The following is a 22055-nucleotide window of genomic DNA, read 5'->3' as shown; positions in this document are numbered from 1 at the left end:
TTTAAAAAAAACTTTGGGTTTGTTTGTTTGTTTGTTTATTTATTTATGGCTGTGTTGGCTCTTCGTTTCTGTGCTAGGGCTTTCTCTAGTTGTGGCAAGTGGGGGCCACTCTTCATCGCGGTGCGCGGGCCTCTCATTATCGCGGCCTCTCTTGTTGCGGAGCACAGGCTCCAGACGCGCAGGCTCAGTAATTGTGGCTCACGGGCCTAGTTGCTCCGCGGCATGTGGGATCTTCCCAGACCAGGACTCGAACCCATGTCCCCTGAATTGGCAGGCAGACTCTCAACCACTGCGCCACCAGGGAAGCCCGGCAGGCGGATTCTTAACCACTTCACCACCGGGGAAATCCCTAGTTTTCTTTCTTCATCTACATTTTTAAGGCCTGGTGTCATAAGGGAGTGGAGGCAGTTCTTAAGTTTTGAAAATAAATTGTGTAAAATGATTGCAATTTAAATAGCTGGATAGTTACTTGTGAAGATATCTCTGTGCCAGGGGTCCCCAGGACTTCCGCCAGGTTTGGTGAATAGAATAGTAAATAAAAGGACTCACAGGACTCAGAATATGGTAATACTCATGGCTAAGAATAATTACAGGGAAAGGGTGCAAAGCAAAATCAGCAAAAGGAAAAGGTGCAAAGCAAAATCAGCAAAAGGAAAAGGTGCATAGGGTGAAGCCTGGAAGAAACAGGCACAGGCTTCCAAGAGTCCTCTCCTAGTGCAAGTTACATAGGACACATTTAATACAAGTCCTCTCCCAGTGCAGGTCACATAGGACATGTTTAATACAAGTCCTCTCCCAGTGCAAGACACATAGGGCACGTTTAATACAAGTCCTCTCCCAGTGCAAGTCACATAGGACACATTTAATTCCTCCAACAGCAAGTTGTGACAACATGTGTTAAGTGTTTTCTGCCAGAGAAGCTCATTAGAGACTCAGTGCCCAAGGTTTTTATTGGGGGTTGATGATGTAGGTACCCTCTGCCTAGGAGGTACCCAAAGTCAAGGCTCCCAGAAGTAAAGGCAAGTGTTCAGCATAAACCACATTAGACAAATCATTTAGGCACAGTGAGCTGTCCTTATCATTTAGGGAAAGTTTCCCATGTGTGTAGGGACCTGTATGCCAGTCAAGTTTCCAGACACCATCTAAGAGCCACTTGCAAGCGGGCCTTTCTAAGGATAGCAGCCTCAGGCCAGTGTTGACTCTTTTCTGCCCAACCTCAGAGTTCAGCTTAAATGTCACTCCATCTGTATGAAGTTTCCTACCCTTCAGGCAGAACCAATTTCTTCATTCATTCAACAGTTACTTGCTGTGGGCCAGGTATACAGATGGCATAGAACTTTGAATGGCAGCATTACACTCTGCTATTTTATGTGTATACCATAAGCACTTTACAGAGATTCTTATTTTTATCTTGCTTACTCAGCAAATAAACCTTGCACACTTCATCAGCTTTGTTTAATAGTGTATAGTTTACAAAGATTTATAAAGAATTCTACAAAAATATTTTGAGCCAAATAACAGTCCTCAGAGGATTGGCTCACCCAAAGTCAACAGCTAGTAAAGGGCAGTGAACTGTGATGCTAGATTCCATATTCTTTCTAACATTTTAATGGTTTTCTAACTAAATTCCTCAGAGCCCTAGAATGTGTATAGGACTTCAGATGGTAAGTAGGGCAAGTAGGAGGCTAAGCTCCTCCCTGTATTATATAGAGCAGCTTCAGTATTACTTGTGGTATGTATTGGCATTCTGCATAAGATTTTCTTTGAGGGAAGAAAGAGTTCTGCTGGAAAAAGTGTTTGGAAAATATAGCATTGCGTTTTATTGCCTCTTGAATGAATCATTTGATAAATGAGAGGATCCTAATTCAAGTCAGCTTTAAAATCTCCGCTCCTGTGATGGTAGTGGTGGACTAGTACATATTAACCTTTTATCATTTTAATGGTAGTAAGTTATTTTAGAAAACCATGGGATCTATCTCTGTTGACATAATGTATTCTGCAAGATGCCTAGTAGTTGGTTCTGCCTAGTTTGCTTCAGTGATCATGGCAGCATTTATGGTGTTTTACTGTGGCAAAATCACACAAGGAATTCATTAGTAACAGCCAACTCCCGTTTTTTAAATGGTAGTCAACCATAATATCTAATGGAAAGAAGCCAGGCATAGCTTCAGAATGCCTCAGTGGAACATTGGTAGTGTCATTAAATGCAATCTCTTATAATGATCCAAACAGTTCTGTTATTCCAGCACAAAGCAGTGAATATAAATCTAAGCCATTGCACCAGTAAGAGACTCAGAAGTTAAATTGTTATTACATCTACAATCTTGGATGTTGTAGAAGTTGTGGAACTCCTTATCCATTAAATTAAGGATGAGAGACCTTTTATTTGTTGAATTTTGGTATCTGCACCCTTAAATGTAATACAGAAATTATGTTGGAGATAAAGGGAACTTTCTGAATTAAAGAAGTTGGGTTTTTATGGGACTTTTTCTTATTAGTTCAATTACAGCTTTTAATACAGGGGTCATAAAGAGAGGTTAGCGCACAGCTTAGTTCTAACCAGGTGGGGATCATTGGTCTGAGGGAAGATGTACTAAAAACGCTGGGGAATAGTTACAGTTGAGTCTTTTAGGAGGGCATAAACATGTTTTTTGCCCCTGATATCCAAGTCAGTAGGGGAGATAAAATTTAAAATTAAATTGTCCATAAGTTGGTATTTATCCTCCATCAGGAAGAACACATCAGCTTGTCATGTGAAGCCATGGCCGCTGTGTACGGTGGTGTAAGTTATTTGTTGCACAAGGCACCACATCTAAAGAGACTCCATTTACATCATAAACTTCGTGTTTGTATTTACTGCAGTATTTCTGATAATTTTGGTAACAGAATTGTTCTGTTTATTTAGCTAGAAAAATACACAGCTACCTTCTGGTAAAAATGAACTTTAAAAAATTGCTTTGTGTCTTGTGCCCCAGTGTTTGTGAACTTCTTAGCTTTAATGGGTCAAGACCACTTCTAATGCCTTTGCATTGATGCCAGGCTGTGCAGGCAGAGCCTGCTTCCCAGAGAAGTTGAAAATAATTGAAAATGGCTTGGCGATTCACTGTAAACTTTACTTTCTTGACAAAAAATGGTCAGTAGGCATTTATCGGGGGAGTAGGGCCTAGTGACTGACTGAAATCAGTGTAATAGACAGGTGTATCTAACAGTGGGTTTTACCTGGTACTTGTCTATGAAAATCACCTTGATTGGGTGGTTTAAAGTCTCATCTAAAAGTGTGAAGGATGATAGACTACCATGATTAATAGCTGAATGATAATTCTGTATGTGAGTATGAAGGTGGTGTATTTCTTGGAAGAGCTACAGAATGTGTGAAAATGAGAGTTTGTTAAAATCCTAGTCTGCTTAAGGTAACGGCTTCTGTGCTTAGGTTTTATTTATCCACAAATTGGACGAGGACTTGTCTTGCCTAGCTTGGATTTGGGCCTGTTTTCCCCCAAGTAGACTTTCCTGGAGAAAGAGACCTGGCCTTGAGGTGAGCTTTTGGCTCTTTCTCAATCAGAACACAGTTTCACTTGATGAACTAGGTTTTCATGGTTTAGCCCTCCTCAAGGAGAGATTGCAAAAGACAAAGAATATACCACAAAATTGAGAAATAAAAGTGAAAAAAAGGGAGTTATATGATATTGGAAGATTTGATATGACTTTGTCTTGTATTCAAACTCTTCATAATGTTTGAAGTATCTGTTCCTTGTGATTAAATTTTAGTATCCTTTACTGTGGTTATTAAGTTAGAGCATTAATGGGCTCTACTGTTGACTTTTCACTTTATTCATTCACTTATTCGTTTGACCCTCTCAGGCACCATGCTAGATGCTGCATTTTAATGCAGCATCAAGAAAGCACTTTCTTCTCTTCCTTCCCTTCCTTCTCAGTTAATAGCTCATTGAGAATCAAATTTTAATTTTGGAACACTTTGCCGTATTAAGAGAACTGTACTTGATGTGTGCTACAATCAAAATGAACTTTTTGTTCCAGCAAAATGACAGAATGAAGACCAAAATTTAAGAAAGATGAGCTCCCAGTTGTTGTAGTTTAATAAAGCTTTTTATTATTTCCTGCAGGTCCACCTTCCTTCCTGTACAGTATTTTCAAACTTCCCAGTTGTTAAAAAGAAGAATATTTCTCTTGTTCATACTATGGATTTTTCTCCCAGAAGTGGTTATTTTGCCTTGGGGAATGAAAAGGGCAAGGCCCTGCTGTATAGGTAGGTATTATTTATGTTTAGAAGTCAGAAAGAAGTCTCAGCTTCTTTTCAAAATGTGAAGATAAATTTGTTACATTCTCAAGTCTATAATTATGTATAATTTATTAGATCTGTAATTTATTAATTATAATTATGAATTATTAACTGATAAATTATAGAGTGTTTATAGTCAACTCCCATCGTCATATCTAAAAATAGTGTGCATTTTTCTACCATAAGATTTTTCTAGCAGAAAATTTACTTGGGGAATTTTTGGAGGAGAGGGGGAAGCTATATTTTGAAAATGTCAAATTGAGGAAGAGTTGCCACTTTAATAATACTGCCACTTTCTTGGTGCCTTATGTTTAGATTAGCCTTTGTTGACTTGACAATGCTCTATTTATTCCACTAGATTTAAGTGATTTTTTTTTTTTTAAGACGTATTTCTTTTCCTGCAGCTGTAAGCTGTAAATAAGGATGTTAACTACAAAGATACCAAAAGTCTGTGCTCTGTCCAGGTTGTTTTCTGTGCTCAACCTACTTGGCTATAAAGCAAGAACAAATAAAATCTAATTACATTGTTGCTAGAAGATACAGGTGACAAGGTAGCTCTGGGGGAGAACCTGTGACTTAAAAATAATAGCCGCCTTTCCTTGCTCCCATGTGTTGGCAGTGAATGTTGCATAGAACCCTGTGTTTATGTTTGTATGCTTCAGGGAAGGCCTGCTTTCAAAGAAACTGAAATCTGGGGTGAAGAAGAGGAGGACTACAAATTGGTTTTGAAAAGAGAACATAGCAAACAATAATATGGCTTATAGTTTTACTTACTTTGAAAGGAAAATGGTTGGGTGGTACTGGGAAAATTGATAATTCCATCATTCTCATTTCAGGTCATTTTTGGAGTGGTTCTTTCAGTTTGGATTTTATAAAAGGGTGCAGATTCTTACTGCACTTAGGAATTCTCTTCCAAAGCTTTGGTTTATTATAACTGATTTTTTTCTTTTCTTAAGCCCCAAAGCCCATTAGAGTTTTCACCAGAGCATTGGTCTCTAGTGAGACTGTTTCTAGCATGTGGGTTGGACTGACAGCATTTCTGTTGGATGTGGCTGATCAGGTATTTCATAGACCCTGATGTAATGCTTTGGAGCAAGCTGATGGCTTTTATCTAAAATCTGAGGTATTAGCATTAGGATACTTCAGAATGTCAGCTTGAGGAGTAACCTAGCTGCCTATTGAGAGTGATTATGATTACATTTCCGCACCTGAAGTCTTCCTAAGTGCCATTCTGTGATCTGATTGACAGTATCCTGGGTAATCACAAAATTGTTTTGATGATTTGTCTTTTACTTTTTCAGGTTGCATCATTACTCAGACTTTTAAAGAGATTATTTGAAGTAAGAAAATCTTTCATTTTTTTTTCATGCTACAAAGTTTTAAGGTTACACCCATTGCTGTCAATTGGCAGAGGGACCATATTAACTGATTTTTGTTTCTTTGCCTCTGGGTTGCTCTATCTTCAGTTAAGGGAGTGGGATGGATATAGATCAGGAAGAGCCTAGTTGGACTTGAACCTTCCTTGGGAATTTTTTATCGCAAATCACAACAGTCTGGCTCTGTTCTTCTGAGGGCAGATCTTTAATATTGTGTCCATAATGGTCATCAAAATTATAATTACTGAATATTTAATCTACAAAGGAGAAGAGACTTAACTGAGAGAGATAAGTATCTCCACATATAATTATAGCTTCCGTAAGCTCAAACCCTTTTATTTTGTATGTTTCTTGAGAGATTATAAGTGGCTTGCCTTGTAGCTAGTTAATGGTTGGTCATTAGTTTTGCTGCCATATATAGTATATATATTTGGCATATGCATATATGTACCCATATACGCCATATATGTATTTCTTTTTCTTCCAGTTTCATTGAGATATAATTGGCATACAGCGCTGTATAAGTTTCAGGTGTACAGCATAATGATTTGACTCACATACGTCATGAAATGATGACCACAATAAGTTTAGTGAACATCTGTCATCTCGTCTAGATAAAAATTAAAGAAATAGAGAAAAACTTTTTTCTGTGTGGTGAGAAGTCCTCGAGTTTACTCTCTTAACCACTTTCCTGTATAACACACTGCAGTGTTCGTTATATTTATCATGTTGTACATCCCATCCGTAGTACTTATTTATCTTATAACTGGACGTTTGTACCTTTTGACTTCCAGATACAAGATTTGTGCCTTCCTCTAATTGCTGCTTGGTATTTAAAACAGTAGGACATGCTTCTCTTCCCATGGCTTGATTTTTCACCTGAGATATGGTGGTGGTTCTGAGGTGGAGCTGCAACCGGCCTGTTCATCACAATTGACTAATTTGGTCTTCTCTGAGATTCATAAATGTTGAGGAGAGACTCTGGGAGTGCATATAGACTTAATTAGGGGAAAGAATTTTTGAAGGTGGCGGAATTTTGAGCAAAACGTTAGCCAGGAGGAGAAAGCAGTCCAGCCGCCTTGCCTGCCAAAACAGCACTGCCAGTGCATGTTGTTTGTTGGTGACCAGTGACTGTAAATCAAGTATATAATTTCTTCTGTTCTTTCCTCAGATCCAGTTGAGCCACAAGAGAAACCCATCCTGATAAATCTTCTCAGAAACTTTCCAGAATGAGTGATAATATAAGGATAATGATATATTGAGCCAGCTGTGCTTATTTAAGTTACCAGAAATGTTTTAATAAACCCATAGTAACTTCTGTTTGAAACTAAGTGTATGTGGTTCTTCCCTCTCCACCTACACACACGCTAATTTGGGTGCATTTCTTTTAAGACCCAACATGAGAGATTGGAAACACCTGTCCGTAGCCAAAAATAATACAGGTAGTTAGTCTCCTGTTTCACAGTTAACCCTGATTAGTATTTCCCCCTTTCCCAGCATAGATCTCTCTGTGCTTCTGGGTATCAGCTAACAGAGGTTCTGATGAGCCATGGAGGTCAGTCCACATTTATGAGAACCATGGGATCTAATGGTATAAATTTTGAACCTTCAGGTTTTCCTAGAAAGGTAGCTGTGGAAGCGAAAAGACTTTTCTGGGCTTAGTACTTCAAATGATTGTCACTGTTACTTTGTGGGGAGGGGGGCATATGAAAACCTGGTATGCTTGTCCTACTAATTACTAGCCACTCCCCTTCCTGGAAATGTTCATGATACCAACTTAAAAGTTTAGTTGAGGTTCCAAGTTTGTCAGTTGATTGCGTAATTCTTTAATCATAATATAACCTTGCTTAAGTCCCTATGTTTCTTAGGAAAAACTGACATTGTATTATGTATTTCACCCCACCTCCTTTCTAAAATGTGGAAAAGAAATGGCAGGTTAGAAAAGGAAGTTACTCCAATGACAAAAAATGGTTCTGGCTCTGCCCAGAGAAGTAATAGATCCCACTTAACTGTACAAACAAACAGGCCAGTGCAGGGTATCTTCAGTGTCTTCAAGGGCCTTCCAGGTCTATGGGTGATGACCTCGAGCAGCCCGCTGGATTGTGTTAACATATCCCAGCATCTTTCTAAAAGAACATTTTCTATTAAGATGGGCTATTGCTGTACAATTGTGGAGACCCTTCCTACGTGGCCTCCTTTTTCAGCATCTTCTGTTGTAAATAATACTAAGGCTAAAAATTTCAGAGTCCTAGATCCAGTAGGCTTATTAATATTATTTCTCTTTTGAGTTGCTAGAGGGCAGCATTAAATTATGTGAGTAATTGAAGGCAAGGCTTTTGTAGCTTTTTGTCATCACCTTATCTTTAGCTTCAGCTCAATCATTGTTTCAGAAATGGACGCTAAGTGTTATATGTGCTTATTTTGCATATGGTTTTCAGAGTGTGAAAGACTTATAGGAATTTATCGTTCTAGAAAAAAATAATGGAAGCAGAGTTTACATTTATTTTATTTTATTTTATTTATTTATTTTTGGCTGCATTGGGTCTTCGTTGCTGTGCACAGCCTTTCTCTAGTTGTGGCGAGTGGGGGCTACTCTTCCTTGCGGTGGCTTGTCTTGTTGCGGAGCACGGGCTTCAGTAGTTGTGGCACGTGGGCTCAGTAGTTGTGGTTTGCAGGCTCTAGAGCGCAGACTCAGTAGTTGTGGCACACAGGCTTAGTTGCTCCACAGCATGTGGGATCTTCCCAGACCAGGGCTTGAACCCGTGTCTCCTGCTTTGGCAGGCGGATTCTCAACCACTGCGCCATCAGGGAAGCCCCCAGAGTTTAAGTTTTAATTCTACTTTGTTAACATATCTAGGTCATATTTATACTCTACTAGGGGCAGAATAAAGAATTCCCAGTTTTAATTTTTTTACTCTCTTGATGGGGATTAGAGGATTTGAGTCAAGCTCAAATCCTTCTTGTAACCAGTGCCAAGCTAACTCTTCACGGAGATAAGAGCCACAGTCATGAACTTATTTACCCACTTCTCTATTGGCAGTTGCTAAGATAGCATGAATGTGGCTTATATCTGTTTTAGGGGGGACTCTCAAGCTGTGAGGTGATACTTTGTCATCTAGAGCCACATGGGATTTATTTGGAGTAATGAATTGACCTTTAGTGTATTCAACTCATCTCTCGCCCAATCCCTGCTAATATTCAATGAACTGAATAATTATTAGCCTCTTGAAAAATGTCTTCAGTTGTGAGAAGTCTCTTGCTTTACTAGATGTTAAGTGTGGTGTGTTTCTGGTGAGGGTATATAACCCTTTCTAAGCCTGTGCAGAGTGAAGTGACCAGCTACAGGGTTTGTGACCAGCATTTCTGCACTTCACCTTGGGGATGGGATGGAAGCAAGCAAATGCCTATGAAATGAAGTGCTTGCTCACACCTGTAATCAGCTCTCAAGCTACTCGGGAGTCCACTTAAATGCATCTCCAGATTCCTCACACAAGAAGCAAAAAGCATTGGCTATTCTGTTCTAATCTGGAGGAAATGGAGACTGGGGCAAGAGGTGTGGGGAGAAGGAAGAATGGAGTGTAAACAGCATTTTGCAGCCCCTGGCACCTTACTTGTGCTCACATCAGTATATATGTATACCTCATGACATTTTCATTGTTCCTCTGTAAGGAAAGTAGTATTTTCTATAAACATGGAAGTAAATTGAGGTTCAGAGAGGTTGAACATTGCAGTCCTAAAACCATCAGCGGTCCTCAAAGGGTAGTGTGTCCATACTCTTAACAGTATGAAATACAGCCCATTAGGTTGTGGGTAGGAAATGCTAGAACTTCCATGTCATGCAAAAAGTATCTTTGTTACATAACATATACTATAGATCATTTAGGTAATTTATAAATAAATAGGTTTGATTGAATTGAAGGTATATACTCAAGGATTTTCTATGAAAGGGCCACTGATTTAGATGCCCAACACACTGCCATACCAAACTTGACATATCCAAAGCTGAACACATTTCCACACCCTTCCTGTCACTGTTTCCCAGACCTGTTTTTGTATTCCCTATTATGTTAACAGCTGCTGCATTAACTGCGTCACTTAAGCTAGGTACCTAAGACTGACTTTAAACCTGAGGTTTTTCGCTACTCCTTCCGCCACCACAAAGACTAGTTTCTCTCAAAATGTCTTTTATTTTTTTTATCCTACTGCCACTTCACCGACTCTCATCAGCTCTCACCTGTTAATACCCTAACTTCACACTTTCAGTTGGATCTCCACATTGCAGCCAGAGATTTTTTTAAAACGTTTATTATGGAAAACTTCAAATGTATACAAAAGAAGAGAGATTAGTATAATACACCCTCTTCTATGCATCACCCAGCTTCAACAATGATCAGCTCCTGGGAATTTTATCTATATCCCCACCCACAAACTCTGGTTATTTTGAAGCAAACCCAAGATGTATCGTTTCATCTTTAAATATGTAAGTATGTATAAAGATGTGTTGTAAAAATATAAATCTCAACATGCTACTCTTGCTTAAAATCCTTCAACAGCTCTTCTCTCCCAAACTGTTTAGTTTCCCCGTCTATGGAAAGGGCATAAAAGTTGACTTGCTTTGTAGGACTAGTTATTAGATTCAGAACAGCACCTGGTCCAGAACGTGGTCTCAGTGAATGTTAGCTGCCATCATTAGAATCATCATGACCACAGTGAGGTTCAAGCTGACATTCAAGCTCCTATGCTCGTAGAAAGACCCCTTATTTCAGCCTGTTTCCCTCTCTCCAGCTCTCACCACTCCAGAAATCTTGAGCTACTGGAGATTTCCCTGAATAAACTTAGCTGTTTTTCTCCTACGTGCCTTTGTTCTTGCTGATGCTTCCTCATTGCCTTTACTTTTTCTGCCTTTCAAACTCTGCACATCTAACAAGACTGAGATGGACTTCTATTATAGTACCTATACCCTTTGTTGCATTTTTTTTTTAAATACAGTCTTTCAACAGAAGGTTTGAAGTGACTTTCCAAGACACACAGTAAAGAGGGAAAATATAAGTGAATCAGAGCCTGGGAAAATGAATAAGATGGGGGAAATTAGAACCCAAATATGTAGGCCATATATGGTTACTAAAGTTGAACTGTATTTTTTTATCCAATTTTTGACCTAAGCAATACTCATATATTTTTTGGGAAAAATATATTTCAAGAAAAAGTGAAAGTCCTCTTTCCCTTCCTATCCAACGGAACCTCTATTAACAGTTTGATGTATATTTTGCTAGTAGTTTTTTTGGGGGGGGGGATATTGAGTCAATTATATGTTCAGATGCAAGAAAACCTGACAAATAGTGGCTTAAATCATAAGGACATTTAATGTTTATGAAGTCTAGAGGTGGCAGGCTGGCTTCAGAATCCATTTGGTGGCTCAGCAATGCCCTATCTTTGGTCAGTGTGTCTGTGGTTCTCTTTGCCTGTTTCTCATGGCTGCAAAATGGCTGCTGTACCTGAAGTCTCACATCCTCACACAACCCAAGAGCATTCCAAGCTGGAAGGAAGGGAACAAGGAGAAAATAGTTGCTTCCCTGGCAGGGCTTTTCTTTTTCTTTTTTCCAGTTTTATTGAAAAGTAATTGACATACGTCACTCTATATTTAAGGCATACAGCCATGATGGTTTAACTTACATATATTGTGAAATGATCACCATGATAGGTTCAGCTAACATTCATCTCATGTAGTACAATAAAAAGAAAAGAAAGAAGAAAAGGATAAAGGAAAAAAAATTTTGTGATGAGAACTCTTGGGATTTACTCTTTTTTATAAAACACAACATGATTATATTTTAATATACAACCAAAATACAAATCACCATAGTAAGTTGATGGCAATAAAATATGGTATTTCATTTGCATTGCATGACAGATGGTTACCATCCTCAGTCATAACTGAGTTCTTAGAAACCAGTAACAAAGACATTGATGTACCAAGGGAAATGAAAAAACAAAAAACAGAAGAAAATGAAATAACACAAGTGACTAGTAAGGATTAAGTATATATGAAGATGACTGAGCTGAACAATAAGAAGAAAAGCAATTTCTTTGTAATATCATATTACCAAAGATTAAAAATCTAACATTTGTACAGCTTTAGGAAACAGACCCACATAAACATGGGGCAAGATTGATGAGGTCCCATCTATATAGTAGGGGGGAATCTAGTTTGGACTCAAACTATAAATTTTGGATATCCTTAGTCCTAGCAGTTCCAATTCATTGGAATTATTTCAACAAATTAGTTGGATAAATTTACAATTTATATAAAAACCATGTTTACTGCATAGAAAATTTGTAGCTAGTATATAGATTCCCCCCCAAATGACTTGCATATTAATTTGTTTATCAATACACCCAAAGGGATTTGCACAAAATCCCATTAATAGTAGATAACATAGATGGAGGTGGCAGAGGGATTTACTCTCTTATCGTCTTTCCTATATGCCACACACAACAGTGTTCGCTATAGTCATCGTGTTGTACATTATGTACAGTACACCCTAGTACTTATGTATCTTACAACTGGAAGTTTGTATCTTTTGCCCACCTTCCTCCAATTCCCTCTCTCCTCCCACCCCCACTTCTGGTAACCACAGTCTGATCTCTTTTACTGTGAGTTTGGTTATTATTATTTTTAGATTCCCTATATAAGTGAGATCATATAATATTTGTCTTCGTCTGACTTATTTGACTTAGCATAATGCCTTCAAGGTCCATTTTATTGCAAGTGGTAGGATTTCCTCATTTTTTTATGGTGGAATAACATTCTCTTGTATGTGTATATGTGTGTGTGTGTGTGTGTGTGTGTGTGTATTTGTGTGTATATATATATATATATATGTGTATACCACAACTTCTTTATCCATTCACCCATTAGTGGACACGTAGGTTGTTTCCATGTCTTGGCTATTGTAAATAATGCTGCCATAAACACACAGATATCTTTTTGAGTCAGTGTTTTTGTTACCTTTGGATATGTTCCCAGAAGTGATATTGCTGGGTCATACATGATAGTTCTATTTTTCATTTTTTGAGGCTCCTCCATACTGTTTTCCATAGAGGCAACACCAATTTACATTCCCGCCAACGGTGTACAAGGGTGCCCTTTTCTCCACATCCTCGCCAAGGGCTTTTCTTTTTGATCAAAGGAGAAAGTCTTTGATAGAAGTCTCCCTGCAGACTTTCCCTCATGTTTCCTTGGCAGAATAGGGTCACAAGCCCACCTCTAGACCAATCACTGTCTAAGAGGACCGATTTTTCTATAAAACCAATCATGCTTCATCCCAGGGGCTGGCAGTGAGACCTGTTGCCCCAGATAGCACATTGCTATCTGCCTGTTGCTTGAAAAAATTCTGGGCATTCTGTTTGCAAGGAGGGAGGGGGAAGAGGGAATGACTGTTGGGAGAAAACCAACAGTGCTTGCCGCAGATACATGCATGCATGTTTTTAAATTTTTTGTTTTATATTTTTAACAGCAATGGGCCCAAGTTGCAGTATTCTCCAACTCACTATTTGCACTTAATTTTCACTTACCCAGCTGATATGGCAGTGCATATGGATTTACCTCCTTTGTAACTACTGCATAGTATCTCTGACTGAGGAACATATGGGTAGTTTTCTGTCTTTTACTGTTGTAAACTAAACAATGCTGCAATTAACTGTCTTATAAAGGCTCTTTGTACACATATGTATTTCTCCAGGGGAGATACCTGGAAATAGAATTGCTAGATAAAGACATTAAAATTTTTGATTTAAAAGTTTGATAAAAACTGCTCTCCAAAAAGTCTATGCCAATGACATTTCCACTGACGGGGATGAGCATTTCCCTTTCCTTCTTTCTCTTTGACAGCTAAACGGTGATAAAATTTCACCACTGGATATTATTGTTCATAACCTAATGAGGGAAAACGATACCTATTATTATCTTACTTTGCCTATGCTATCATTCTGATTCCATTAAGAGAAAAACCAACAAAGTTCTATGATCCACATTGTCCATAACAGAAGTTAATACTAGTCCCTCAGGGAAAGCAGTCTTCCTCCTCCCCTCAACCCGTCCTTGACATGCATTTGTTAATATATTTCTGTCCTGCTAGTATTTTATTAATCTCTGTATCTCCAGCATCTAGTTCAGTGCTTGCTTCATATATTAGATATGTAATTTTATGAGTTCAAGAAAATCTGACTTGATTACAGAGAGAACAAGAGGTAAATATGGACCGATAATGACTAAAAGCACATTTTCTGCATCTCAAATCAAGATGCAAGGGTTTACCAAGGATTTTTGTGCCACTTTCTGATGTGAGAAGCCATCTTGGAGGTATAACATGAATATAGAAATGAAACTTCTGAGGTATTTTGATGGTTTATACAGACAGCAGGTCAGTATACTTGGAATTGGGACTATTTTGGAGGTTAAGTTGTAAAAAAGAGCTTAAGAGAGAACGCTGAGGCATAAGGAGAGATGAACTGCCGATAGCCAGAGGCAAAGCTCAAGTCAATAGTTTTAAAAATAGGTAATGAGTTGAAAATGAACTGTGAAACTTTGAGTCAGCCAGCAGTGGGCAAATGCATTATCTCACAGACAGCTGAGCGTGACAGAATTCCCTCTTTGTAGGTCCTGCCTCCCTTCAGAAAGCATGTATGGACTTGTGAAAGGAAATCAAATTCTCAGAAGATGAAATACTGTTATATTTATATGCCTCTGTTCTACCTCAGACTCTTGCTCCCTCTTCCTGTTGCCTTCACCTGAATTTTCAGATCATCCATTCATCCATCCACGCACTGAACATCAGGTGAGCTCCTGTGTACGTCAGGTACTATGTCGTTCATGCTGGATTCCCAGCAGTCATAGACAGATACAGGCCTTCCTCTCACGAAGGGAAAATCACACATTAGACAGGTAATTGCAAGTTCAACAAGTGTAACTGGAAGGGAAGGGCAGAGTGCTTTGGGATCATGGAGCAGGGAAGCTCGACCTGGTCCGAAGGGTCCTGGAAGGCTCTCTGAGGAAGCCAGGTTTAAATTGAGTTTGAAAGAGTGAGTAGGAGTTAGCCCAGTCCCTCCATGTCACTGCACCCCGTTTCTGTCTAAGGCCTTAGCCTCTACCATGCTGTATGGAATCTCTCATCCTATTGGGAAGACTCCCTGTGCATTCTCTGACTGCTTCTCTTTATTTGGAACCCTGGGTTCTCCCTGAAGCTCCTGGGTCTCCAGTGGACCTTTCTCTCCTCTTTGATGGATCTGCCCATCCGCCTCGTTCCCCCTCTCAGTTTGGGGAGAGAGAATGCTACAGCTTCTCTTTTTTCTTAGACAATGCCCTAATAAAGGGATGGTGAAATCATTTTGTCTTATTTCCAAGTTTTGGATAACTTTTCTTATCATGAGGCAGTTTAGCACTGGGTCAAGCACAGAGTAAATTCTTGATATATGTCATATTAATGCTATTACTATTTTAAAAAGACTCTGACAGTACATTGCCCATAAAAAGGACATCATAAGTAATGAGTCCCTTCCTCCATCCAAGGGCCCCATGGCCCAGGCAGAGCAGAGAAGATAGGACTGTAGGAATCAAGTTTGGTAGGGACTTTAGAGGTCATCTGGTCTTGACAGTGGAGTGATTTATCCAAGGGCACACAACTTGTCAGTGTTGGAGCTAGACTTAGGATCCAAGTTTTGATACTCCAACCCAAGTGTCCTGACTTGTACTTTTCTACTACAGTACCCCATGCTCTTCACTCTCCTTGGGGATGCTCATCGGGGCTCGCTGTCTCTTTTCACCGAAAGACCTTGAGTCTGTGCTCTCAGAAGGCTCCTCTTGTCTCCTCTGCAAAAAGCAGACTGTCCTGTGCAACCTTGGAAACTCCCAGGACCTCTCTTCTGTGCAGGGAGCACCTCTGGCTGTCGTGCAGGGAGCACCTCTGGCTGTCTCACAGGGAAGGGGGTGGGGTAGGAGAGGATACAACGCCCCCTCCTGCTATTTCCAAGTCTGTCTTGTCTTGAGGGTTTGAAGGACATATTCCTGAATCTCCCTACATTCCTCAGTCTTCACTTGGAGGTGTCCTTGAAGCATCCCTTCTGCTTTGCCTGGGGAGACATTGCATTATAGATGGCATTTGGTACCTACTGTGTGTCTTCCTGTTGTACAGTTGTAAGGACACAGGGTCCTTTTAGTTATGCTGTATGTACTCCAGGGGGCAGTACAGCATCACAGTTAAGAGCATAGAACCCAGAGTCAATCTACTTGCTTTAGACTGTCAGCCCTAACTTGGGCAAATTATTTACACTCTCCAAGTCTCAGTTTCTTCACCTGTAAAAGAGGGTCAATAATAGAGGCCACTCCAGAGGCTTGATGGAGAATTAAGAAGTACTGCAGCATATAAAACGTGTGGCCTGTTGCCTGGCATATGGCAAGCATTCAGTAAATGCCAGCTGTTATTATTGTCTCATCAGCCTGGGGAGGTAGGCAGGGCAGTTTTTATTAACCCTTTTATGCCCCTGGGAAGGCTGAGTTTCAGAAATGTTAAATGACTTGGTCTGAGGTCACAAATCCAGTAAATGACAGTCAGGACCCCAGGTGTCCTGACTCTGAGTCCAGTGCTCCTTCTGTTCTCAGAGTGGCCTCTGGAATGAGTGGTATTTCCCTTGGGGACCTGCCTGACTTTCATGTCTGTGAATTCTCTCTCCTTCCTGCTGCTCCTCCTCTTACCAAAATTCTGCCTGGTGCTTTCTCCGGAAACCCAAGGGCCAAACTTCTGCCTGTCGCTCAGAGGCTCTGGGATGCAGGTCTCTCTCAGGAGGACCAGGAAAGGCACTCAGAGGCTGTGAGGCTGGTGGGTTCATCCATGCGGTGTGAGCTCTGAACCTTCAGCTGGGTGTTCACCTAGATGTCTACTGAGTGGAATTACTTCGAGTCCCTCCAACTTGAAATAAGACCTATCATATGTTTATGCATTTGAAAACTGCAGAATCACTTAATTCTTTCTTTTTAAAAACACTTGTTTTTTAAAATAAATTTATTTTATTTTATTTATTTTTATTTTTGGCTGCGTTGGGTCTTCGTTGCTGCGTGCGGGCTTTCTCTAGTTGCAGCAAGCGGGAGCTACTCTTCCTTGCGGCGTGCGGGCTTCTCATTGCGGTGGCTTCTCTGTTGGGAGCACGGGCTCTAGGTGCGCGTGCTTCAGTAGTTGTGGCACACGGGCTCAGTAGTTGTGGCTCGCGGCCTCTAGAGCACAGGCTCAGTAGTTGTGGCCCACGGGCTTAGTTGCTCCGCGGCATGTGGGATCTTCCTGGATCAGGGCTCGAACCCATGTCCCCTGCATTGGCAGGCGGACTCCCAATCACTGCGCCACCAGGGAAGCCCAGAATCATTTAATTCTTATAACAAGTATTGTAATATGATATTGCTGAAAAGATACTAATGTGTTTTTACACTGTTACTCTTTCTACAAAAGATTATTTCTCATCCAAGGCCTCTGGGCTTCTTGCTTTTATATATCAGCAAGAATATTCTAGTTTGTTCAATTAAAGCACTGGGTTTCATTCTTCTTTGATGTCCAACGAATTGTCAGGGTAGATGCTAGTGCTTCCCTATTCTCTTACCTCTGGAGTAGTAATTTCTGAAGTGAAAGCTCTTTTACTTGTTGGCTAGGTAACTCTGGGTAGCTTACTAAACCTCTCTGAGCCTTCGTTGCCACATCTGAAATGATAATTATCTGACAGAGATTATAAAGGGTTCAGTGAGATGATAAGTATAAAGGACTTAATATAGCACTCTCCCTGACATTTGTGAGGTGCTTGATCAGCCTGAGTTTGTCTTTACCTTGTGTTTCTATAGTCTTTCAGTCTTATCCATCTGTAGTCACGTTTGTTATTTCGTTTTCTTCTGACCCTGTAAAGCACATGGGACCAGCATTTGAAATATGGATAGATATGGCTAAATTGCTTTACAAAACCCTTATCAGTTTATACTCCCATCACCCCTGTGTGAAAATCCCCAATTTACTATCTTTACCTAAGCATATCACACATTTTTAATTGAAAAATAAAGCACAGATACCAAAACTCACACATGACAAATCTATGGCTTACCAAATTATTTATTATAAGGCAAACACCACCCAGGTCAAGAAATAGAACTTTGCCATCCACCCCGGGAACCCCTCCACATGCCTTGTCCCTATCCAGTGCCCTCTCTTCCTATAAATAACCACTCTCCTGACTTTTATAATAATCACGTCTTTGCTTTTTTAGTTTTATTATGCAAATGTATGTCCTGAAAGAGTATTGTTTAGTCTTGCCCATTAAAAAAATGTGATATTTCTTTTAAGTCTCTTTTAATTGGTAAATTCTTCCTCCATCCTTTTTTTTTTTTTTCCTTTACAATTTCTCTGTTGAAGAATTCAAACCATCTGACTTGTAGAGTTCCCCACAGTCTGGGCTTTGCTGGATTGCATTCTCATGGTGCAGTTAGGCATACTCCTCAGTCCTCTATTTCTTATAAATTGGCAGGTAGATCAGAGGCTGGATCAGAGCTCAGGGTCAATCTCTTTGGCAAAACTACAGGTGGTCTTAGGCATGACTATAGAAGGTGAATAATGTCTGGTGGTCTTTTTTATGCTTAATTCCGTTAGGGGTTGTAGAATAGCGATATTCTATCATTTCCTTTTATTTATTAGTTGGAATACTTTAATAAAGAGATATCCTCACTTGTTATTTGGTTCCCCAGTGGTGCGGTCATATAGGAAAGGCAGGATAAGTGCTGGGTTATTTCCTTTTAACTCACTAGTGGTTTTGGTTTTTTTTTTGAAGTATAGTTTATTTACAATATTGTGTTAGTTTCTGGTAGAGTTGTACAATATTGTGTTAGTTTCTGGTGTACAGCAAAGTAAATCAGTATTTTTGCAGATTATATTCCATTATAGGTTGTTACAAGATAATGGATATAATTCCCTGTGCTATACAGTGTATCCTTGTTGCTTATTTATTTTATATTTAGTAGTTTGTATCTGTTAACCCCATTACTCACCGGTTTTCAAGATGATGAATTAGTTTTCTATCATCCTCTGAGGGTGACCAACCTTTTTATTTTTAATATTAATATCATTACAAATCTATGGATTTAAATATGTTTGATGGGTTTTAATCTGCTGCAGTTATTGTCACTGAAGCTCAAGTTGTCCCATCTTTGGCCAGTGGAAGCTTCTTCAGGTTTGTCCCTGAGTCCTTTGCCATGACTCTAGTGGTTTTCATACAGCTTCCTCACTATTTAGTATGACAAAATGTTCCATGCTCATCTTGCATATTTCCTGCCCCAGGCCTGGAACAAGCCATTTCTTTGAGGTCACTGGTTTCTTTGAATGAGAAATTATGTTTCGAGACTACACACTCTGGTTGCTAGTGATAATCAGTCACTACTGAAGTTGGTTATTATTTCCAGACCTGTTCAGTAGACAGAACTGGAGGTGAGGTGGGTAATTTATTGCATGTTGGTAGCACTTGTCTGTGTCTTTGTTGGATGAGGTCATCCAGAGGACATGACTGCTGGTTGACCCGTGAGCTGGACCTGAGCAGTTGGAGGCTCCTCACTGCTGCCCCCTCGCCCCCTCTCCCCGTGCTTGGAACGTGCGTTCCGCCTGCCTTCTCCGCACTAGAAGCTGCCTCAAGGAAGCAGCCTTGACAGTAAGGTGTTGCTGAGACCAACTGGACTGAATACCGTGACTGAACCCAGCTAAGTCCTCTAAATAAACTTTAAGATTCTGGTGAGCAGTGCAGAGATCTCTTTTTGTGGCACCCAAGACAAGCCTTGTAGGTAAGTTCCCTGCTCATTAAACCTGCCACCTCGCAATCTGGAGGGTCTGCCTCTTTCTTCTATCTCTGCTTGCACTCTGTGGGGGGCAGGGGGTGGGGGGAGTTTCAAATTTCACCCAGGGGAACTCCTGAGGTTGCGAAACAACAGTCTTTTACACTTGAAGGTCAGTTTTACTAGATGTAAAGTCTCTGGCTCATACTTTCTTTCTTTGAGTATCTTGAATATGTTACTCTATTTCCTTTTGGCATATAGTGTTGCTGTTGAAAAGTCTGATAATAATTTGAATTTCTTTCATTTATTAAATCATATGCTCATATTTTCTAGATTGATAAAGGAATTTTTCTTTTTCTTTAAAAGCCCAGTAATTTTTCTAGAATGTTTTGGTGCTGGTCATTCCGGGTTTGTATTCTCAGGTTAAGGGTCTACTCTTTCAATATGAAGTTTCAAATCTTTTTTTATTTCAGGAAAGTTCTCTTGAATCATAGTTTTTTGTGCCTGTTCTAGTCCCTTGTTCTGGTTTTTTTCTTTAGGGACTTTATTATCATGATCTTCTTTGGCTATCTTCAATATTTGTCAGTTTCTCCTGAATCCTTTTTATCTCTTCTTCATTTCTTTTTATTTTAATTTTTTCCCTGTTTTTCACCTTCTGTTTCTCTTAAGAAACATGTTGTGCTTATATGACCTTGTGTTTCTTCTAGACCAGTCTTTATTTCAGAAATGATTTTTATCTTTTCTTTTCAGGTCTCTCCTGAATTCTGTCCTCTCACTTCTGACTTTTTCTGATTTATAATGTTCTTTTATGTCTTGTAGTTTAAAAAATGTGTTTGAGCTTGATTTGAACAGTCACAGTTTTATTTTGTTTTATGGACCTGTCTTTCCGGTGTGCAGTTTCTCCTACATGTGGGACCCAGTCCTAGCAGTAAGCCCTGTCTTTACCACAGACCCTTACACTCACGCAGTATTGGAGACGGCTAAACCCTTCCCGTTTTTGGCTGCTGCTTTCCAACTGGCCCTCCATGTTTCCTAGTGAATACCTGTGGGCTGCTTCAGGGTTCTGCTGTTCTCAGATGCTGCCCTGTGGCTTCTCTTTACTTCTTCCTACATGGATGCTGATGGTGCTCAGGTCTTGTGGTTGTTGGTGGTTTGTCCTCACTCATTTGTATTTTGGGGTTTATGAGTATACCTTGTCACATTGTGACCATTTTAGTCCTTTATTGGTTTTGTTATCTAGTTGCTCTTTTTTTTTTTTTAATTTGGAGATATGAGAAATTATGATCCCACTGCTGTCATCTTCCCAGAATTTTTTTATAATAAATTAAAAATTTTTGTGTTATATGCTGAAATTAGGCCTAATATATAAGTATACATAAATAGATATAAAATATATAATATTTAAAATAATTATATACTATATAATAATAACATATAATATATAATTGTATAATATATGTATATTTGTTCATTCTACCACTACGACTAAATGTAATAGAGAGAAAACAATTACCCCAAACCCTCAATACATTAGCTGCTTTGTGTTCTTCCTCTTGTCTGTCGGATTTATTGTTTCATATCATATTTCACTCAGATTTAAAAATATTTGTCAAAGCAATACTGTGCGTGGTTGAGAAATCAAGTGGTAGGAAAATGTTTACAATGAAAAAACAGTCCCTTCCTCATCCCTCCTACCCCTCAGTCCTACTTCTTAGAGGCTGCAATTTTGAATCCCTTTAGCCCTTTCTTCTGGTTGCTTCTGGTTGCTTCTGTATCTCTAAGTAATATCATGCTACTATTTCATGGTCTGTCATCTTTAGACATTTTCTGTTTACTCCCTGCTGTAACAAATAAGGATTTTTGTCTATTGCACCAGTCTCCCCTCCCCTATTCAACCCTCCCAATATGGTAATTTAGTTATTTTCAGTTACATGGTGTTTCCATTAGTATGACTAAGTAAATATTACTAACAAGAAAAAGAAGTAATGTACTTTGATTACATTTAATTTATTGTATTGCCTTCCTTTATATCCATCTCCTTCACCCCCACCTCAAGCTGTGCCATTAGATCAGGTGTTTGTTTTCTGGAACCCTTTGTTCTGCCCCATCTGGACTCTGAGATTCTCCTTGACTGCTCTCTTGGCTGTTATCCTTCGTTTTCTGGTCCTTCATCTTCCATTTTCTTGGTTTAGTTCTTTGTTTTGCTGTGGCACATTCTCAAATAACCTCCTAAAATAAGGTGTATTGGAGACAAATTTCTTAAGAACTTGTGTGTATGAAAATATCAGCTTGAGTCTGAAAATTAACGCCCTTAGAATTCTGAGGCGGGACTTCCCTGGTGGCGCAGCATCTGCCTGCCAATGCAGGGGACACAGGTTCGAGCCCTGGTCCAGGAAGACCCCACATGCCGCAGAGCAACTAAGCCCGTGTGCCACAACTACTGAGCCTGTGCTCTAGAGCCCGCGAGCCACTATGCTGAGCCCGCGTGCCACAGCTACTGAAGCCCGTGCACCTAGAGCCCGTGCTTCGCAACAAG

General features: G+C 39.7%; 1 protein-coding gene across 1 annotated transcript in view; it reads left to right on the top strand.

Annotated features, from left to right (window-relative positions):
- The window catches only part of UTP18 (UTP18 small subunit processome component), a 38399-nt gene extending 31396 nt beyond the window's left edge, over window positions 1-7003 (top strand). Inside the window, exons 12-14 of the mRNA XM_036835712.1 lie at window positions 4125-4267; window positions 5602-5640; window positions 6848-7003. Coding sequence (XP_036691607.1) covers window positions 4125-4267; window positions 5602-5626 — 168 coding nt within the window. The 3' untranslated portion in view covers window positions 5627-5640; window positions 6848-7003. The remainder of the gene's footprint in view (window positions 1-4124; window positions 4268-5601; window positions 5641-6847) is intronic.
- Window positions 7004-22055: the final 15052 nt, after the last annotated feature.

The sequence above is a fragment of the Balaenoptera musculus genome, chromosome 20, assembly GCF_009873245.2.
Source record: "Balaenoptera musculus isolate JJ_BM4_2016_0621 chromosome 20, mBalMus1.pri.v3, whole genome shotgun sequence".
NCBI classification, from domain to species: domain Eukaryota; kingdom Metazoa; phylum Chordata; class Mammalia; order Artiodactyla; family Balaenopteridae; genus Balaenoptera; species Balaenoptera musculus.
The sequence above is the reverse complement of the archived record's forward strand: the minus strand, read 5'-3'. Positions and strand labels throughout refer to the sequence as shown.